The sequence below is a fragment of the Chroicocephalus ridibundus genome, chromosome 6, assembly GCF_963924245.1.
Source record: "Chroicocephalus ridibundus chromosome 6, bChrRid1.1, whole genome shotgun sequence".
In the NCBI taxonomy this organism is placed as follows: Eukaryota; Metazoa; Chordata; class Aves; order Charadriiformes; family Laridae; genus Chroicocephalus; species Chroicocephalus ridibundus.
Window position 1 is genome coordinate 2,933,950 of NC_086289.1, and position 16,840 is coordinate 2,950,789.

Consider the following 16,840-nt stretch of genomic DNA (forward strand, 5'->3'; position numbering starts at 1 on the left):
AAAAGCAGCCCAGCCTGAACAAGGAAGAGACTCACACAACTGAAGACTATAATGAAATGGTGATGTATAATGAAACGTACCTGGAGATGCATCTGCTGAAAGCACAGTCGTGGTCATGGGCAGGTTTTTCCCAGCCTGGTCTGTCCCGGGGACCGCAGCCTTCACGCTCCAATCCACGTTTCTCCAAAGTTCCTTCAGAGGACTTTCATTTTTCCCTACAGCCCGACAGACATGTTGATTTTATTCCATTTGGATTTGGATTTCCCCTATTTGAGCTGGTATTGGGTTCACGTTTACCGTGTCGCAAAGCATTGATCGCTCCCAGAAGGCAGCTGCACACCTCGGGGGGGATGATGCTTGTTTGCCTGAACCCACCAGCACGTCCCTCCCACTGACGGAGCCGATGCTGCTGGAGAAGGAAGACAGGGCCGGGTTACTGCTGGCATGGGAAAGGGCAGGCGAGGTTCTGGAGTTCTGCTTTTCCAGGGCCAGGACTGCCCCGCAACGCTTGGAAAGGATGTAACTTACCCTGGTGTCCATCACCCTCTACTCTCCCATGCCTGCTGAGAAAAAGGATGACCTTTCTTGCTGTGCCTGATACAGGATTTAACACCACTCCCAAGAAAAAGGACAAACACACAAGGTGCTGACAGCTGCCTCCAGAGAGACATCCAGAGGGACACGGACAGGCTGGAAAGGTGGGACCATGCCAACATCATGAAGTTCAACAAGGCCAAGGGCAAGGTCCTGCACGTGGGTCGGGGCAATCCTAAACACAAATCCAGGCTGGGCAGAGAATGGATGGAGAGCAGCCCTGAGGAGAAGGAGCTGGGGGTGTTGGTGGATGAGAAGCTCAAGACGAGCTGGAAATGTGCGCTGGCAGCCCAGAACCCCCCCACAGCCCGGGCTCATCCCCAGCAGCGTGGGCAGCAGGGCCAGGGGGGGATCCTGCCCCTCTGCTCCGCTCGGGGGAGACCCCCCTGCAGTGCTGCCTCCAGCGCTGGGGCACCAACAGCAGAAGGACACGGAGGTGTTGGAGCGGGGCCAGAGGAGGCCCCGGAGATGCTGGGAGGGCTGGAGCCCCTCTGCTGTGGGGACAGGCTGAGAGAGCTGGGGGGGTTCAGCCTGGAGAAGAGAAGGCTCCGGGGAGACCTTCCAGCCCCTGCCAGGCCCTAAAGGGGGGCTACAAGAAAGCTGGGGAGGGACTCTAAGCTTTTACAGCAAGACTTCTCCTCCTTAATTGTACCAACGGTTTAGAAAAACTTCAGCAGAAGTATTACATCTGTACCAAGAAAAATAATAATGCAATACGGAAATTATGCATGCAAGTGCGATGGGCATAAACTCCGTTTCATTATCCTGAGGATGCTCAATGGCTACCATTACACTGATTAAATACTAGAAAAAGAGTGCTAGGTCTCGCCTGCAGTGATACCTGCAGTGAAGAGGAGGTGACTTCAGCGGACTTGGCAGAGCCGAGCTGTAACTTAGGGGAGGATTTAGCCCTCGGTGTCTCCTTTTTGCTTTTAAAGAGCAGAAATGCAAACGCTGTGAGAGCAATAGTGCGCTTCCCATCAAACCAAACACAACTTCTCGTTTTCCAGGTCTTTGAGAGACCTGGCCTACCTTACGACATGACTTTGGCTACTGGCCTTACACGAACACCACGTCCCCAGAACACCTCGCACCGGAGAAAGGAATTTAATTTTCCCAGAGCCACTTTCCTGGCACCGCGTCGTGTTTGTGGACGTACTCACATTCCCCAGCGCCTGTTTTAGACACCGCACGCGACATGGAAGGACGATCCAGCACAAAAGCCTGGTATAACCTTCCGCAGACCTCGGCTCACCTCCCTATGGACCGTGAGGTCAGTAATTAAAGATACAAACCGAACTCTCTAAAAAAAAATAAAAATCTTCTATTTCTAGGCTTTTTCTATTATTTTCCCCTGAGGACCAAGTTAACAATAATGTGCTGCATAGAAGAAGAACAACAACAAACATACCTGCCACAAGTACAAGGTAATAAACTCATGGAAGGGAGTTTATACCCAGTAGACGGAGCCATTGTTGACAGCCAGATCTCAACACAATTTAAAAAATATCTATGTCAGGACAGGCCCCCTGTAACCCGAGTAAGTAGTTGGTAACTAACTACCTCATCTTTTGAAAGAAGGCATTTTTCTTTCGGAATTTTTGACTTTACGGTTGATTCATTTGGAATTTTTTTCCCCCTCTGACGGGTTTTGAGCACATGCAATCAAAATGCAGGAAAACACATATATCCTTTTCAGGCAAGCAATAATTACAGCTGAAGCGAACTTCCTGCACTCTGCCATGGCTGCTTCTCGTGCTACGACACCACACTTCCTAAACCAACGTCCATAATGTTAAATTAAATGTTAATAAGCATTTTAAACTGCATAATTTACGCTAATCTAAGACGTGTTTTGCCTAGACCAGAATTGGTGGGGTTGTTTTACCTCCCAAACTGTTACGCTTCTACATCAGTCGCCTGCGATCCAACACAGCCCGCGTGTCAAACCCCTCTAAAATGGTGCCCGGGTACCTATTTATTTCCACAGGCTGTTTGATGTTCTGCTAAATATCATTTTTGTAAGTAGAGATGGTTTTTGTAGTTCCTTTTCTGGGTTCTCCGCTGTCGGCGCAGTGATCTGTCCGTAGGAACGATGGAGAAAGAAAAACTCAACTTAAACTGGGATTACAGCGCTGAGGAAATGTAAGCACAGCCACAGGAAAACAAGGCCAGAGAATAAATATAAAAACTTGGAAGAAGAGCCAACAACGGGAGCACACACATAAAATTGCCTTATCTATAGGAAAACAGTGTCACATTTGGTTTTGTCTACGCTTTCTCTTTGTGAAGGACTCCCTCCAATGTTGATGACACCGTATATTCCCCCCTGGCGCAAACTGGCAGGAGGCCACGGCTTCCAATAACAGCAGAACCAGCATCTTTTCAAGCATCTGTTCAGCAGCTTAGACCTCCTGGTCTGGAAATGCGTGAGCGACCGACGAGGCTTATTCCTGGTGATAATGAGGACAATTAGAGGCGCCAAGCATTTTTACGTGAGGTGAGGTGAGTCACCCAAAGAACACGGTGGCACGCGACCAGGCATTGGTCCCAGGGAGGACACCTCTGTTGCGACAGACAAGGCGCAAGGCAGCACACACCACCTTTGGGGACCCCAAAAGCCTTTTCAGGAGTGTTTTTCAGGAATCATTTGACAAACAAGAAGATTCAAACACCCTTTGGGTTTCTTGGCACTTTAAGGGGGGAAAAAAACATCTGAGGAATGCAAATGGGAGCACCTACCAAGGAGGCTAAATACCAGGAGAACGTGTTGATATGGGTGGCTTACGGAAATCTGCCTTCAACTCCAACTCAGAGGAAGCTTCATAAAAATAATTGTTTAAAAATAATTGTTTAAAAATAACGCAAAATGAACATACGGTGTCAGTGAAGAAAGTGAGGCCTCATCGCTGCATCTATAGCATTAATATGCCACGGCTAATGTTCCTCCGTTTGGTTCCCCAGCTCTGCAAAGAGAGTTTGAGTTGCAAACACAGAAGTTCAACAGCATCAGAGCCACTGCAATAAACTGCGAATAAAACTGCAATAAAAAGCTGAGTGAACGGCCAAAAAAAGTATGGATTCAACCCAAAATAGCAACATTTCACCACCCATAAAATCGCCGCAAGTTTGGGAGGGCAGACAGGGAATTTGGGTAGCAATGCATCTGAGACGGTCAACTTGGATTCTGAAAACCATACATCAAGGTGTAGCTGTAATGAGACGGCGTTAGGGAATGGAAAGCGCTTGGCTAAACACAACACGAGATCGAACGGAGTCACCGTCCCAGCTCCCTCTCACGAGGGGGTCAGTACGTGTCCTCAGCACGCCTGTCCAGAGCCAGCTCGTTACAGGCAAAATGAGTTATTTAATTCAGCAACTTCACATTAAAGTGCTAGAATACAATAAATTAAGTCTGCCATTCGATAGAGAAACCTAATTTACAGTAATTATTCATGTCTGCGGAATACATATGACAAAACCGAGGGAAATTAAAAATCCTATAAATAGCCTCACTGGAGAACAGCTGGTTAGAGCACATACAATACCCAAGTATTTATACTGACCCACACGTTTCTGCATCACCAAGAAGACGGCAATCGCAAGCCTGAAATTCAGTTTAGATCCATGAAAAGTACAAAAGGAGAAGGAGAGGAAATTGAAATGTCAGAGCAGCTGGACCTCCCGCTTCCCGTTACCGCCTTAACGCCGAAAGCTGAGGATAAAGGAGAACCCTGAATTTCGGTGTTCACCGTCACTCAAGCGCTTGGTCTTTTGTTTTTCACGGGCGTACGCTACACGTGATACGATTTACTGCTTCGTCACAAGGGAAGGTGAAAGCAAATTGCAAAATGCCTTACCCGGTCTGTGCAGGGGGATGCAGGCGGCCCCAGCCTGGCCCCCGGCAGCTCGGTGCTGAGCGGGCACGAAGCTCGGCCACCTTCACCAGCCGTCCTCCTGGGAGAGCCGCTCCAGCTCGGGGCTGTCTCCACGGCTCTAGTCCACGTGTGCACCCTGAGCGCCTTGCATGGAATTTAAATACATTGAGCAAAACCGCAGGCAATGGATCAGTGCAGCATCTCAAAAGATGTGTTAAGAGTAAGCAAACAACCAGAAAGGCATCCTGCATTTACTTTAGAAAAAAATACAAAGAAACATTTTTTATTGCAAGGCAGGTGGGCCCGTGAGACGCTCGTGAAGTTCAACCAGGCCAAGTGCAAGGTCCTGCACATGGGTCAGGGCAAACCCAAGCACAAATCCAGGCTGGGCAGAGAAGGGATGGAGTGCGGCCCTGAAGAGAAGGACTTGGGGGTGTTGGTTGATGAGAGGCTCAACATGAGCTGGCAATGTGCGCTGGCAGCCCAGAAACCCCCAGTCCATGGGTTGCATCCCCAGCAGCGTGGGCAGCAGGGCAAGGGGGGGATTCTGCCCCTCTGCTCCGCTCGGGGGAGACCTTCCAGCCCCTTCCAGTCCCTAAAGGGGCTCCAGAAAAGCTGGGGAGGGACTCTGGAGCAGGGAAGGGAGCCATGGGATGAGGGGGAAGGCTTTTACACTGAAAGAGGGGAGATTGGGATGAGATGTGAGGCAGAAATTGTTTGCTGTGAGGGTGGTGAGCCCCTGGCCCAGGTTGCCCAGAGCAGCTGTGGCTGCCCCATCCCTGGAGGGGTTCAAGGCCAGGTTGGCCGGGGCTTGGAGCAACCTGGGCTGGTGGGAGGTGTCCCTGCCCAGGGCAGGGGGTGGCACTGGATGGGCTTTAAGGACCCTTCCAACCTAAACCATTCTATGACTCCATGAAAACACAAAGAACCTGACAAAAGATGGTGAGAAGCTCGACAAGGGTTTCCAGTAAGGGCTGAAAAAGGCAACCCATTTCCCGGTGGCGTGGGCTCCTGACAGTTACAAACGATGAACAGCACCATATCTGTGAAACACAGAAAACGTAACGTAACAGGTCCAGAAAAAACAACTTCTGCCTTACCTTCAGCTTGACGATAAAATCCTTTTGGTTTTTATTCAAAAAGTCATCCCAGCAACACTCCAAAGCCCAGTGCAAGATGGTAATTGCCAGATCAGAAACCAGCTGTAACCTTGATATGAAATTTTCTGCTTACTTCATCTGATGGTGTCAAATACCCATACAGGGAATGACTAGTTTATCCAAAGGACCTTTACTAAAAAGATAATTGTGAACATCCATCATGGGACAGCTGGCATCAACACTACATTGAGCTTCTGGCATAGAATCATCCCCAAAAAGGTCACAAGAATCGATAGGAAAGATGTCCAACGTGAAGCAAGAAGGTGGACATCTCAAACAGTCAACGAAGGTCGATATTTTAAAGATGTGTGTTTAGATGTGTGTGCATGTACACACATATGTATGTACACTCACTTAAATCTCTTATTCTTACATCATCAACATACATATGCACTGCGAACTTTTTATCATTTTTCTCCACGAAGTCACACATTGCAGACATCCATAGTAAAGAAAAATACCTACGTTTAGATAAAACTGAATTTAAAAGCATTTTTACACTCAGAATTCGTGATGCCATCAGAGACATTTCAGTAATCATAAATGTCAATTACTGAAACCGGCTTAAGAACTGACCTTTGCATCGAGCTTCCCATTGAAAATAAATTTGATTAAAAAACAAACAACCTTTGACCAACAAACCTTTCGCGGTTTTGCATGGGACTAATGGGAATTGATGAGTGCACCTGCAAAAACTACCCAGGCTAAGACTCAGAGAAATGGTATTAAGGGCTTCTCCTTTTTATTTTGGCACTGTAAGGTAACTTTCAGCAAGTAAATTCAAGCAAACTTTCAAGAAGCAGAAATTACTGGCCGTTAAAAAGCTGTTGTCTCATGCTATTTTGAAGTATTTCAAGTCTGAGTTAAGGGACGGCATTTGCCGGGGAGGTTAATCCCCGAGCAGCAGCACTTGTCTTAAATGGTGAAAACTCGGCCCCTGTGGATCCTGCTAATGCCCTGGACATGGTCTACTATGGCAGACATGGAGGGGTCACCCTTCGGCATGCTGCTGTCACTCAGCATCCTCCTGTAGCAGGAATACGGATCTGAATGACAGTCTGAATGGGGACCGTTGGGCGTGGAGGCACCAGGAGGGCAGACAGGAGGATAAAGCAGCGGCAGCTGGACCAGGTCATCCCAATCCCACCGTATCCACACGCAGCTACTCAAGGCATCGAGGTGGGGAAAGCAAAAGACTGCCCGAGGCCACTAAGGGATGATGGTGGGAAGATGAAGAGCAGCCCGGGAACTGTACAGCATCCTCACCAGGCAGGGAGACAAGAGACAGTGAAACCATCGAGTGCTGCCTAATGAATTCCCACAGAAGTAGGACAGACTAAAGGGACAGGAGATCACAGTCACCACCAACTCCCAAAGGGAACCAAGGGCACATCCAACAAACCAGCATGTGTTCACCAACCTCAGAATAACGCAGGAGATGGGATGTGGCCTTCACAGCAGGCACCTCTTGTCCTCTGCATGACCGCAAGCAACTCGGGACCCATTACTTGGGCACACGCGCCTCGACCCTTGTGAGGATGTGAGCATGACAGAGTAAGTGTAATTTTACCACTTTGGGTAAAGTTAAACAACCTTCTTTTTCTGTATTGTCTCGTATCAAGCTCTTCTACGTTGGCTCAGCTTTGTTGCAAACTATGTCCCATGAAATTCACATTGCCCTGGGATGCTGTGACACAACGCCAAGGGGTACAAAGGAAGAGGGCATACTGCAGGAAAAATAACAGCCTTCGCAGGAGTGTTCACTGCTTAGAGACTGTAACTGAATTAGTTTCTGGATTTGCTGAAGTGTGTTTTTACAACACTTTGAGGAGGGTAATGATTCGTTCTGGCTGGTTTTTATACGAGTTACAGCCTAGAAGCTGGTTAAGCCTGTAAAAATGGTGACAATTTGGGTCTGAAAATGAATCTGAGAGTCTGATTTTCAATTCCCAGTCTCTGCTTGGGTATTTGTAAAACATACACACGTATGAGCTTTCGAGTTCGTACTGCAGGACCAATTTGAAAGCACAGTTCTTGTTTGAGGAGTCTTGCAGGGCCAAATTATAACACTTGCACGAGCACAGGAATTTGCTAAGGACGCGTGAAAACAAACACATTATCAGAAATACAAGTTACAAGCATCCAGATAAAGGTCCACGTGAAAGCCTCTTCCTATCCTTTAGAAAATAAATGGAACAGAAAAGAGGAAAACTCACCAGCATCCCAGCACAATCTCCCGCGCAGTAACAAGAGCAGTCTCTAAAGCAATTTTCAATTAAATGAAAGGCTTACAGAATTAAAGTTGTAATATGTTATTGACCGTCTACAGAAAGAATATCTGATCGACGGGAGCTAAGAATCCTTCCCAGCTTGTTCCTCTTGAATGGAGGTTATACTAATAATAAAGCAAATAGGGAATTGTAGGACAATATCAAACAGTAAATTCTGAGACGCTCCGGTAGCTGCTGTTATCTCACACGGCAAGAAAAAGTGGGTTCATTTGATCCAAAGCGACTCAATGGTTTAAGGCAAAATCATGAGAATATATAATTGACCATTTGAGCCACTAAATATGAGAAGGACAATCTTTCTGCCTTTGTAACAACATTTTTGCTTTACTGCTGTGTAAACTCATGCTTCTGCCTGCTACTCGCATCAGGTAGCAGCTACTTGAGGTAGAAAATATTACCTAGAACTCATCGGTTTTCTGCAATGTTCAGCAACAGGTAACTTATAACTTAAAGATGAGTAAGCCACCCTTATGAATACCGACAGCATAAAAAGCTGGATGTTTCTAGTGCTGATGTGTGTTTTGTCTCAGCACTACAAACATGCAGGAAGGAGCACACCCGTACTATGGAACACTGCAGTTTTATCACGGGCTCCCGCAAATCCGTTCAGAAAAAAAAGAAATTAAGTCTACACGTAGCTCTATAGAGAGTGCAACAGTTCCTGAAATTCTGCAATGAGGACCAAAAATACCAAGGAAATGTATCCATTTTCATAGACAAGTTTTTAAAATAATATTTTATTTTTTGAGTCAGTGGTATATTTAAAAACAATCTACCGTAAGAGTAAAAAGACTGTAGATAGTAAAAAACGAAAGAGCGATGACAATAAAAAATGCTAGAGTATAAAGTTAGTTTCCTTCCTCCCTCCCAACACCCCACCCCATCATCGTCCAATATTTCTCAGAGCCTAATATCTGGAAAAAAATTGCCTTTTTTTTCTTTTTACACTTTCAGCAATTAGGAAATTAAAAATACGTAAGGCATTCTTTGCAGGTACATTAATTCATTATTACATGAAAAGCAGGCACCATAAAAATTAAAACATTCTAAAAACCATCATATATACAAACGCTGTACAGAATGATGGCACAAGGACAAAGTGATTCCGTTCAGTTCATCCTAATCCACATGAAATATTACACATTAAAGAAGAAAAGAAGCAGCTCTTCCCATTCTTGCTCTCAGCCGCTAGGTTCAGAATGACCAGGGCTCTCCTATCTGCCTACTCCGTTTCTTTTCCTACACGCTGGTGCCCATCGGCAGCTAAAAGCCTTCCTCGCTTTACCCGCTGATTTACGCCCAGAGGAAGGGCCAACTGAATGAAAATGGAAACGACCGATCACCAGTGCCTGATTTTACAAAGCCCATTAGCAATCAGTTTATTTGTAACACAGAACAATTAAAGGGAAGGCACATTTCACAATAAGTCTGATTTTTAGCCCTGGGCAGAACCGTTTTTTGGGGGAATCCTACGGCAGCTTCTCCTAACTGTGGAGCCTACTCCAACGTGCACTGAATTCAATGTGAATATCGTCATCCGTTCCTATATACACTGAGATTAGGTACAAAACACTCAGCTCACTTTAAACTCCAATAGCTACCTAAATGCTTTTAGGTACAAAATATTCAACTCTCATTTTAATCTCCACAGCTACCTATGTGCCTGAAGTTATTCGGAAGAAGCAGGGAGAAGGTTTAGGAAGAGGGTACTGTCAGTTGATGAACGCCTCCCGGTCTCAAGTAGAAATCCAGATTTCGTTCAAGTTACGGGAGGGAATGACCCCAGCAGGAGGGGTGACGTAGTGTTGTTTCCGACACACAGCTAGAAATGGATTTCTTACGGAGTTAGAGTCATTGCACTAAATGTTAGATACTGCACGCCTGAATGAGGTAAACATTATATACCATAAAATACTTAGGTAAATGAATTGTTACAGCTTTATCTTTGGAAAAATCGCTTCCTTCTTCACTGGACAATCCCAGAGTCAACAGACGTTTGCTTCCGAGTTGTCTTTGGAGGTGGAGGCGGGGGAGTCTTGCTGGGCAGCGGAGGCGGCAGGTGCTGGAAGAAACCAATTTTGAAGAAACGGTGTTAGCAAAGAACGGAATTCTGCGGCATTCGCTGGTTCACACATACCTGCGAGAGACAGCGGGTGAGTCTGTAGCCCTCTGACTCCGGAAAGCTTCTCCGCAGAGTTTGCTACTCTGAATACCAAATGCTCTTGGCCATTAGCTTAAAATATAACTCTGACTTTTGACAATGAAAAAAAATCTCTCAAAGTTTCATAATTAACTAGCTCGGTATTTCAGGAAAAATCTTTGGAAAGCACTGGAGAAGTTTATCATTCCCCACTTTATATCATGATAGGATATTGATTTCTTGCTCTGTATCGATTGCCCTCAAGCCTCCATGCACTACAGAGCTTAAAAGCCAAGTTGAAGCCACAGCTTCATTGCTTTTCCATTATTTTTGTATTTTTCAAATTTAGAACACAAATAATTAAAAAAAACAAAAAAGGAAACCGTTTAAAGAGATAAGTACCTTGCAGTTTACTATTACACTTTCAGTTATAATTAAAATATTCAAATCAGAAATCCAGACTGTTCAAATATACATATTTTAAACCACTTTGTATGTCATACAACAGAACAAGAGCACCCTTGGTTAGATTCACCGGCTAATTGGACAAATTAAAAAAGTCATTATGGAAATTAAGACTTTTTTCCATAATGCTCAATCATATATATGATAAAATCTGTTGCAGAAAGAGCTTGAGAACACTGCAATTTGCTCACACACTTCGTTTTTCTACAGCATTTTGGCTGTACAACCGTTAGTTTTCCCATCGCTGCACCGGGGCCGTACTGCAGTGTCAAACCACATAAATGCTCATAAACCCGAAAATCTTGGTTTTTCCTAAGATTCTTGCCGCGCTCAGCCAGCCACCACCTTTCGTTTTCCTCCACATATAATGATGCTTTTCCATTTCTGCTTGGGGTGTCCCGGCGCACCCGTCCCACCTCGCCCACCCCACACCGCTGGCTCCGGGTGCTAATGCTGGAAACCCTACGACACACACACCGACTCTGCCCAACTTCCTTCATCACTGCAACAAAACCACTTCAAACATGTGAAATGCCTTAGTGTTACCTCACACATACTGCACTTGCAATCTTGATACTCATATTCCAACTTTTATTGATGTCTTGGACAAAATAACTGATGATTTCTCAATCACTGTAAGAAACTAGTATACAAGCAACTGATAAACCACGTGGAAGTATGTCCAAAACAAGCCTGTTCCTTTTAAGAGATACCCGAAGCTGCTATCCAAAAAGAAGTGTGGTTCAGGGTGATGCCAAGACATTTCGGACTTTCCTCTGCCGCGAGGCAGAAGCAGCCCAGGAGCCTCCTAACACTGCTGTAATCTAGGGACTGCGAGTTTTCAGAGAATCATAGAATCATCTAAGTTGGAAGATCATCAACCGTTAACCCAACACTGTGAAAACCACCACTAAACCATGTCCCTCAGCACTATGTCTACCCGGCTTTTAAATCCCTCCAGGGATGGTGACTCCACCACTGCCCTGGGCAGCCTCTTCCAATGCTTGACAACCCTTTCAGGGAAGATATTTTTCCCAATATCCAGTCTAAACCTCCCCTGGTGCAACTCGAGGCCATTCTCTCTTGTCCTATCACCTGTTCCTTGGGAGAAGAGCCCGACCCCCCCTGGCTGCCCCCTCCTTTCAGGGAGCTGTAGAGAGCGAGAAGGTCTCCCCTCAGCCCCCTTTTCTCCAGGCTGAACACCCCCAGCTCCCTCAGCCGCTCCTCACAGGACTTGTGCTCCAGACCCCTCACCAGCTCCGTTGCCCTTCTCTGGACACACTCCAGCCCCTCGGTGTCTTTCCTGAAGTGAGGGGCCCAAAACTGGACACAACTCTCGAGGTGGGGCCTCACCAGTGCACAGTACAGGGGGACGGTCACTTTTCAGAGGTGTATCAGAGTAGAAGGGAAAAGGTATCCTTAAGGTAACCGTGTGTCCTCTTCAAAGCAGCTTTTAAGACACCACGAAGTTATAAATCCAGAGCTTTTACCAGATAGTCTAACGAATCATAGACTAAATCGAAATGTAAGACTGCATACTGGCAGAGCCAGGAAGGCTGGACTTTTGCTGGAATATTTTTCCTGGAAAGAAATACTTCCCAATCTGTTTTACAGCTTTCCTCATTCCTCCCAGCTTTCCCCCCCGGCAAACGCACAGGGATCCCAAACGGTCACTGGTTAAGCCGAGCCCTGAGCTCGTCTCTCCATTTTGCCACTGTCCCACACAGCTGGTCCAAAGAACCAACCCACCACCACCCACCCTCTCAGCTCCCTCCTCCCTCCCTGCTTACAGGACGCCTTGTTCCCAACTTGGGAATCAACTGGGTTTAATCTGCTCCTGGATAAGAAACCCCGGACCAAGAGCAAGAGCCTGGAGGTGGAAAGCTGTATCCCCTCTGCCGGGGGAAGCCTCCTGCTCACCTATGAGGTCCGGACTGAACGTATTTGGCCACGAAGACTTCAGTTCACTGGCTGGTTAAGTTTATCCTAACTCATTTGCAGATATAACCAAATCATTCAAAAGCTTGAGTCTTGAAAGGGAACGCTCCTTGAAATGCACACGTCAAGCAGACCCTGCTGGGCAGGGGTAAGGTATCTCATCTTCCAGAGCAGGCTCAAACCCCTGCGCTTTGCATTCCTGACTTAGAGTGGGACACAGTCATCTCCGAGTCGGAAAACCAACTCAACAGACCAATAGGAAAAGCAGATAAAATAAGAATTTTCTTTTACTAAGTGCAAAACTGAAGCTATTTTTTTTGTTTTGGTGTTTGTTTTTTTTTTTAAATAAAATGCCACTGCTGATCTGTCTGTAAGTATTACAATGGGAACCATTAAACCTTTCCTCTACCTGACCAAATACTCTCCTTAACCTGGTATGTTAAGTCAGCTCTTGAATCCCTACTAAGGCACCTGAGTAAGTGCTGGACTGTCAATGTTATGTGGCCTCACACATTCAATCGCAACCTGCAGATTTCAAGATCTTCGTAAAACTGCTTAGTTACAGTCCTGTATCCAGGCTGGGGCTCTGGGCAAACTCTGGGACATGCTGGTGGTCTGCAGAACATCAGCGTACAACATGCAGGAACTCCTCACGGAGATGACATTAATTTCGAAACTGAATAAACCAGGTGCCCCTCTAAAATACATTACAAAACATAAACATTTCCTCAGTGCTTTGCTCTCAGGTGATATCTTTAACTTCATATTTATCACTAGAAAAAACTAACTCTGTTGATAGCATCATTTGTAAAAATCCATTTTGAATTTAAATAACAGTATATTGGCAATATTTCTCAGTTCAATTAGATCAAAGGCATTTCTCAAACAAATGAGCCCTTCATATTGATCAGAGAACAATCAAATTATCCCTGAAAACCTGCTTCTGAAGAGCAGATACAATGCAAATACAATGAGAGTAAGCTAAATATATATGCTATAAATAACAAGCGCAAAACCTACCAGAGCTTAGATTCTGCAAGCAAATTAGGCAGAAAGAAATAACAGAGATAGGTAGGTAATTATTATAATTGAATTTACAATTTCCATTAGAAAGTCGGATAAATTTAGTACATGTTCATTTATATAATAAGCTACCAATGAATATATTAAGTAGGACATGTAATGCTCGTCAGGGCAACGTTATTGAGAAATCAGCACGACAAAACGTGCCAATATGGAACTGGTGCGACTCCAAACCCAGCCATCACTCCCAGGGCCCAGACACGCTCCCTTTTATTCCAGCACAGGAAGAAATTCAAGCCCACTTTCTCTCTCCCTTTAATATCACGCTCAAAAAATCATTATTAGGCTCAGAAGCTCATTTTGCTGCGCTTCCCCTTCGAAACTTTGAAATACAAAACAGAGTTTCCCTTGACTTTACATTTAATTAAGAACTGCTTTGCAGCGTTCGCATTTGTATTTCAGTGGTTAATTGTGAACCTGCCGAATCCTGAAGCCTGTTTCTACTTTCTGACATAATGATAGAGACTGCTGGTTCACATTCAAACCTATTTTGGGCAGAATCCTTGACTCACGGGTACCTCAGGGGAAGCAGAAACCTTATGTAAAAGGCACATCTGCAACACAGAAGCAATCTGTTCCTTCTGCTTCAAACATGAAATTGCTCCCATTTGTTTGTTTTTTTGTTCCTGATACAGAAAAGAATCAGGCTTAAAAACATTTGTCTCCATTCTCTTAGAGATATAAAATACTAAAATACACTACTCTATACATGTTCAGGATGCAATAAAAAATCAATTAAAGAAGATGAAAAAAAAGTATTTTTTTTTTACTCTGTGAAGAAGAAAAATAAGATATGGGAACGGGTTTTTTTAATCAGAAAATACTATTAAAAAACCCAACAAATAAAATTTGATTCCCAAAAATGGTCCTTGTGACACTGTAAGGGATTTCTTCCCGTGTAACTATTTTTCTTTGAAATTAAATGGTCATCAACATGACAAGCTATGGAGATCCAATCACAACCGCTTTAGTTTAAAGGATTAACAGATCTATTTAGGTCAGAAGCAGCAGAAATGAGACGTATACAGGCGAGCAGCTACACAGGACTGTGCAAACCCTTCTGAACGCTGAGCTCTGAGTTGCTCCTTCTCGCTTACACCGTTGTTTTTAGCACGGAGCCGAGTCGCCTGACAAGCAGCAACTCGCTTGTTTAACAGCCGCAATGAAAAATAACACATCATGTGAGGTCTTGGAGGAAAAATGCTCCCATTCTGAAAGAGCGATAATGCGCCAGTGGAGAGATCAACCCAACTCCGCTAATTTGAATCAAATTATAGACAGTTTAAGCTAATTGGCTGTTTGACCCAGGGAGCAAAGTTATGTGGCAAATACTGCAGGTAACCCATGGAAAATGACTGCTTAAACTCTGCTGTCATACTTCATCTACTAGAGCTGCATTTGACTTTGTGTCCCGGCCATTAGCTGCCCTTGCTGGAGCATACTTTGATAAGAGAAAGTAATTTTCTGAATCCTCCTGCAGAGTGTGCTCCCATCCCCGAGTGCTAAGCACTCCTCCTTGGGCAACAGGAATCACAGAATCATGGTTAAAGGTGGAAGGGACCTTAAAGATCATCTAGTTCCAATCCCCTGCCCTGGGCAGGGACATCTTCCACAAGACCAGGTAGCTCAAAGCCGCGTCCAACCTGGCCTTGGTGAAAGATCCCTCAAAACGGGCAACACTGAATTGCTCCGAATCGGTATCTCAGATTTTCCCCACATTTTTTTTTGGCAGGACTCCAGCTGGGGCGGCGGTGGGACGTTCCCTTGGAGGATGCTCCCGTGAGGGAGACAGCAGCAGATGCGGGGCAGAACCGGACCTCGCAGAGGTCTGCACCCCTCATGCGGGGAGGGCTTTGCTCCTGGTGCGTGCCAGCTGTGTTAATGTACGGCTAATGTGATTTTCCCTCTGTCGAACCACATTTCTGCATGCAGAGGCTATTAGTATTTCAGAGCGCGCTGGCTAAGTCGATTTTCAAAAGCATGGTATTTCTGCTCCGGTCCGTACACAAGCAGACCCCAAGAGTTATGAGCAATACCCTCAGAATTAGGTTTAGACTCCAGCCCGAAACTGTATTTCTTACTGAAGGTCTGGGCCCTGCGAGAGCGATAAAAAAATGCACTTCCAATCGGGCAGAGCAAAACCCGGCGCTCGATCCCGTGCCGCGCTGAGGGCAGCGACACAGCCCTTTCCCAAACGAAATCAAGGGTGCTGCTCAGGGACGCATCACGGGCTCTATATCTCCGGGCAGACAGCAGAAGAACACATTTTTCACTCAAAATCCTGTAATAAGCAGTGGCAGTCCATTGATTTTGAGACTTATTAAAAAGCGACTGTGAGCTTTTTAGAAACTCTTTGCTTGGCAAAAGCTTAACCCGTCAAAGCCCAGCCCAGCCGAGGTGGGAGGTGGTGGAGACTGCACTGGAGGAAGGGTTTGAGATGCCTCCCACCTCCAGCAGGCAAAAAGAATGATCAGATGGTAAATAAAACCTAATATATTTTTTTTTTGGGGCACATTATACACTTCTATGCATCATGGAAAGCCTTGGGTCAGAGAGCCTGTTTTTAAAAATCCGGAGGATCAGACAGAAGAGGAGACATTTATTTCCATTTGTGAGCAAATGCAGCCCACAAAGTCAACTTTCTAATTCAACATAATGGATTAATAATATACTTTTTCTAATTTCCCTTTTTCCAACATCTCCATGAGATAATGTTGCTAACGACTGCCCTCCTGCTGCCGCAGTAAGCGAGCTCACAGCAAGCCTTGGGCCACCAAACCAGCGGTGGGGGTCCTGGGGAGGTGGCACCACAATGCTCAGAGGCTTCAGCCCCAGCTCGTGGGGATGGAGCCAGGGGGCCGCGTAAGGCACTTTGGGGAGGAATTTCTCCTGAGAAATAACGTCAGAAGGAACAATTGCGAACCCTGAAGTAGTGCTCCCTAATCACCTGCTGCCTCCTTAGTTTCAGCCGGGTTTCCAGCTGTCCACGAGTACAGCACATTTGGCCTTTAAGGTCATTTTTTGCTCACTGTGGCCAACATAAGAGATAATGATCAGCACTGCAGTATATGCATCGCAACACATGAAAAATCCCCTGGATTATTCCTTCTGTGTAAACACTTCCGTTGCATCCAAATAACCAGTCTGAGTAACTCCTCCTGCAACAGGATCCCAGAGAGTCAAAATAAGCGCCGTCGCTGTTAGACACACGAGACCATCCTGGTCCAGCATGGCCAGAAGCGTGGCCAGCAGGGTGAGGGAGGTGATTCTGCCCCTCTCCTCGACTCTCCT

The 16,840-nt window shown here is 45.7% G+C and overlaps 1 protein-coding gene across 2 annotated transcripts in view; it reads right to left on the bottom strand.

Annotated features, from left to right (window-relative positions):
- Positions 1–8,745: 8,745 nt before the first annotated feature.
- The window catches only part of DOCK1 (dedicator of cytokinesis 1), a 323,879-nt gene continuing 315,784 nt past the window's right edge, over positions 8,746–16,840 (bottom strand). For both annotated transcript variants that reach the window (XM_063338334.1, XM_063338333.1), the window contains exon 52: positions 8,746–9,985. In XM_063338334.1, coding sequence (XP_063194404.1) covers positions 9,890–9,985 — 96 coding nt within the window. In that variant the 3' untranslated portion in view covers positions 8,746–9,889. The remainder of the gene's footprint in view (positions 9,986–16,840) is intronic.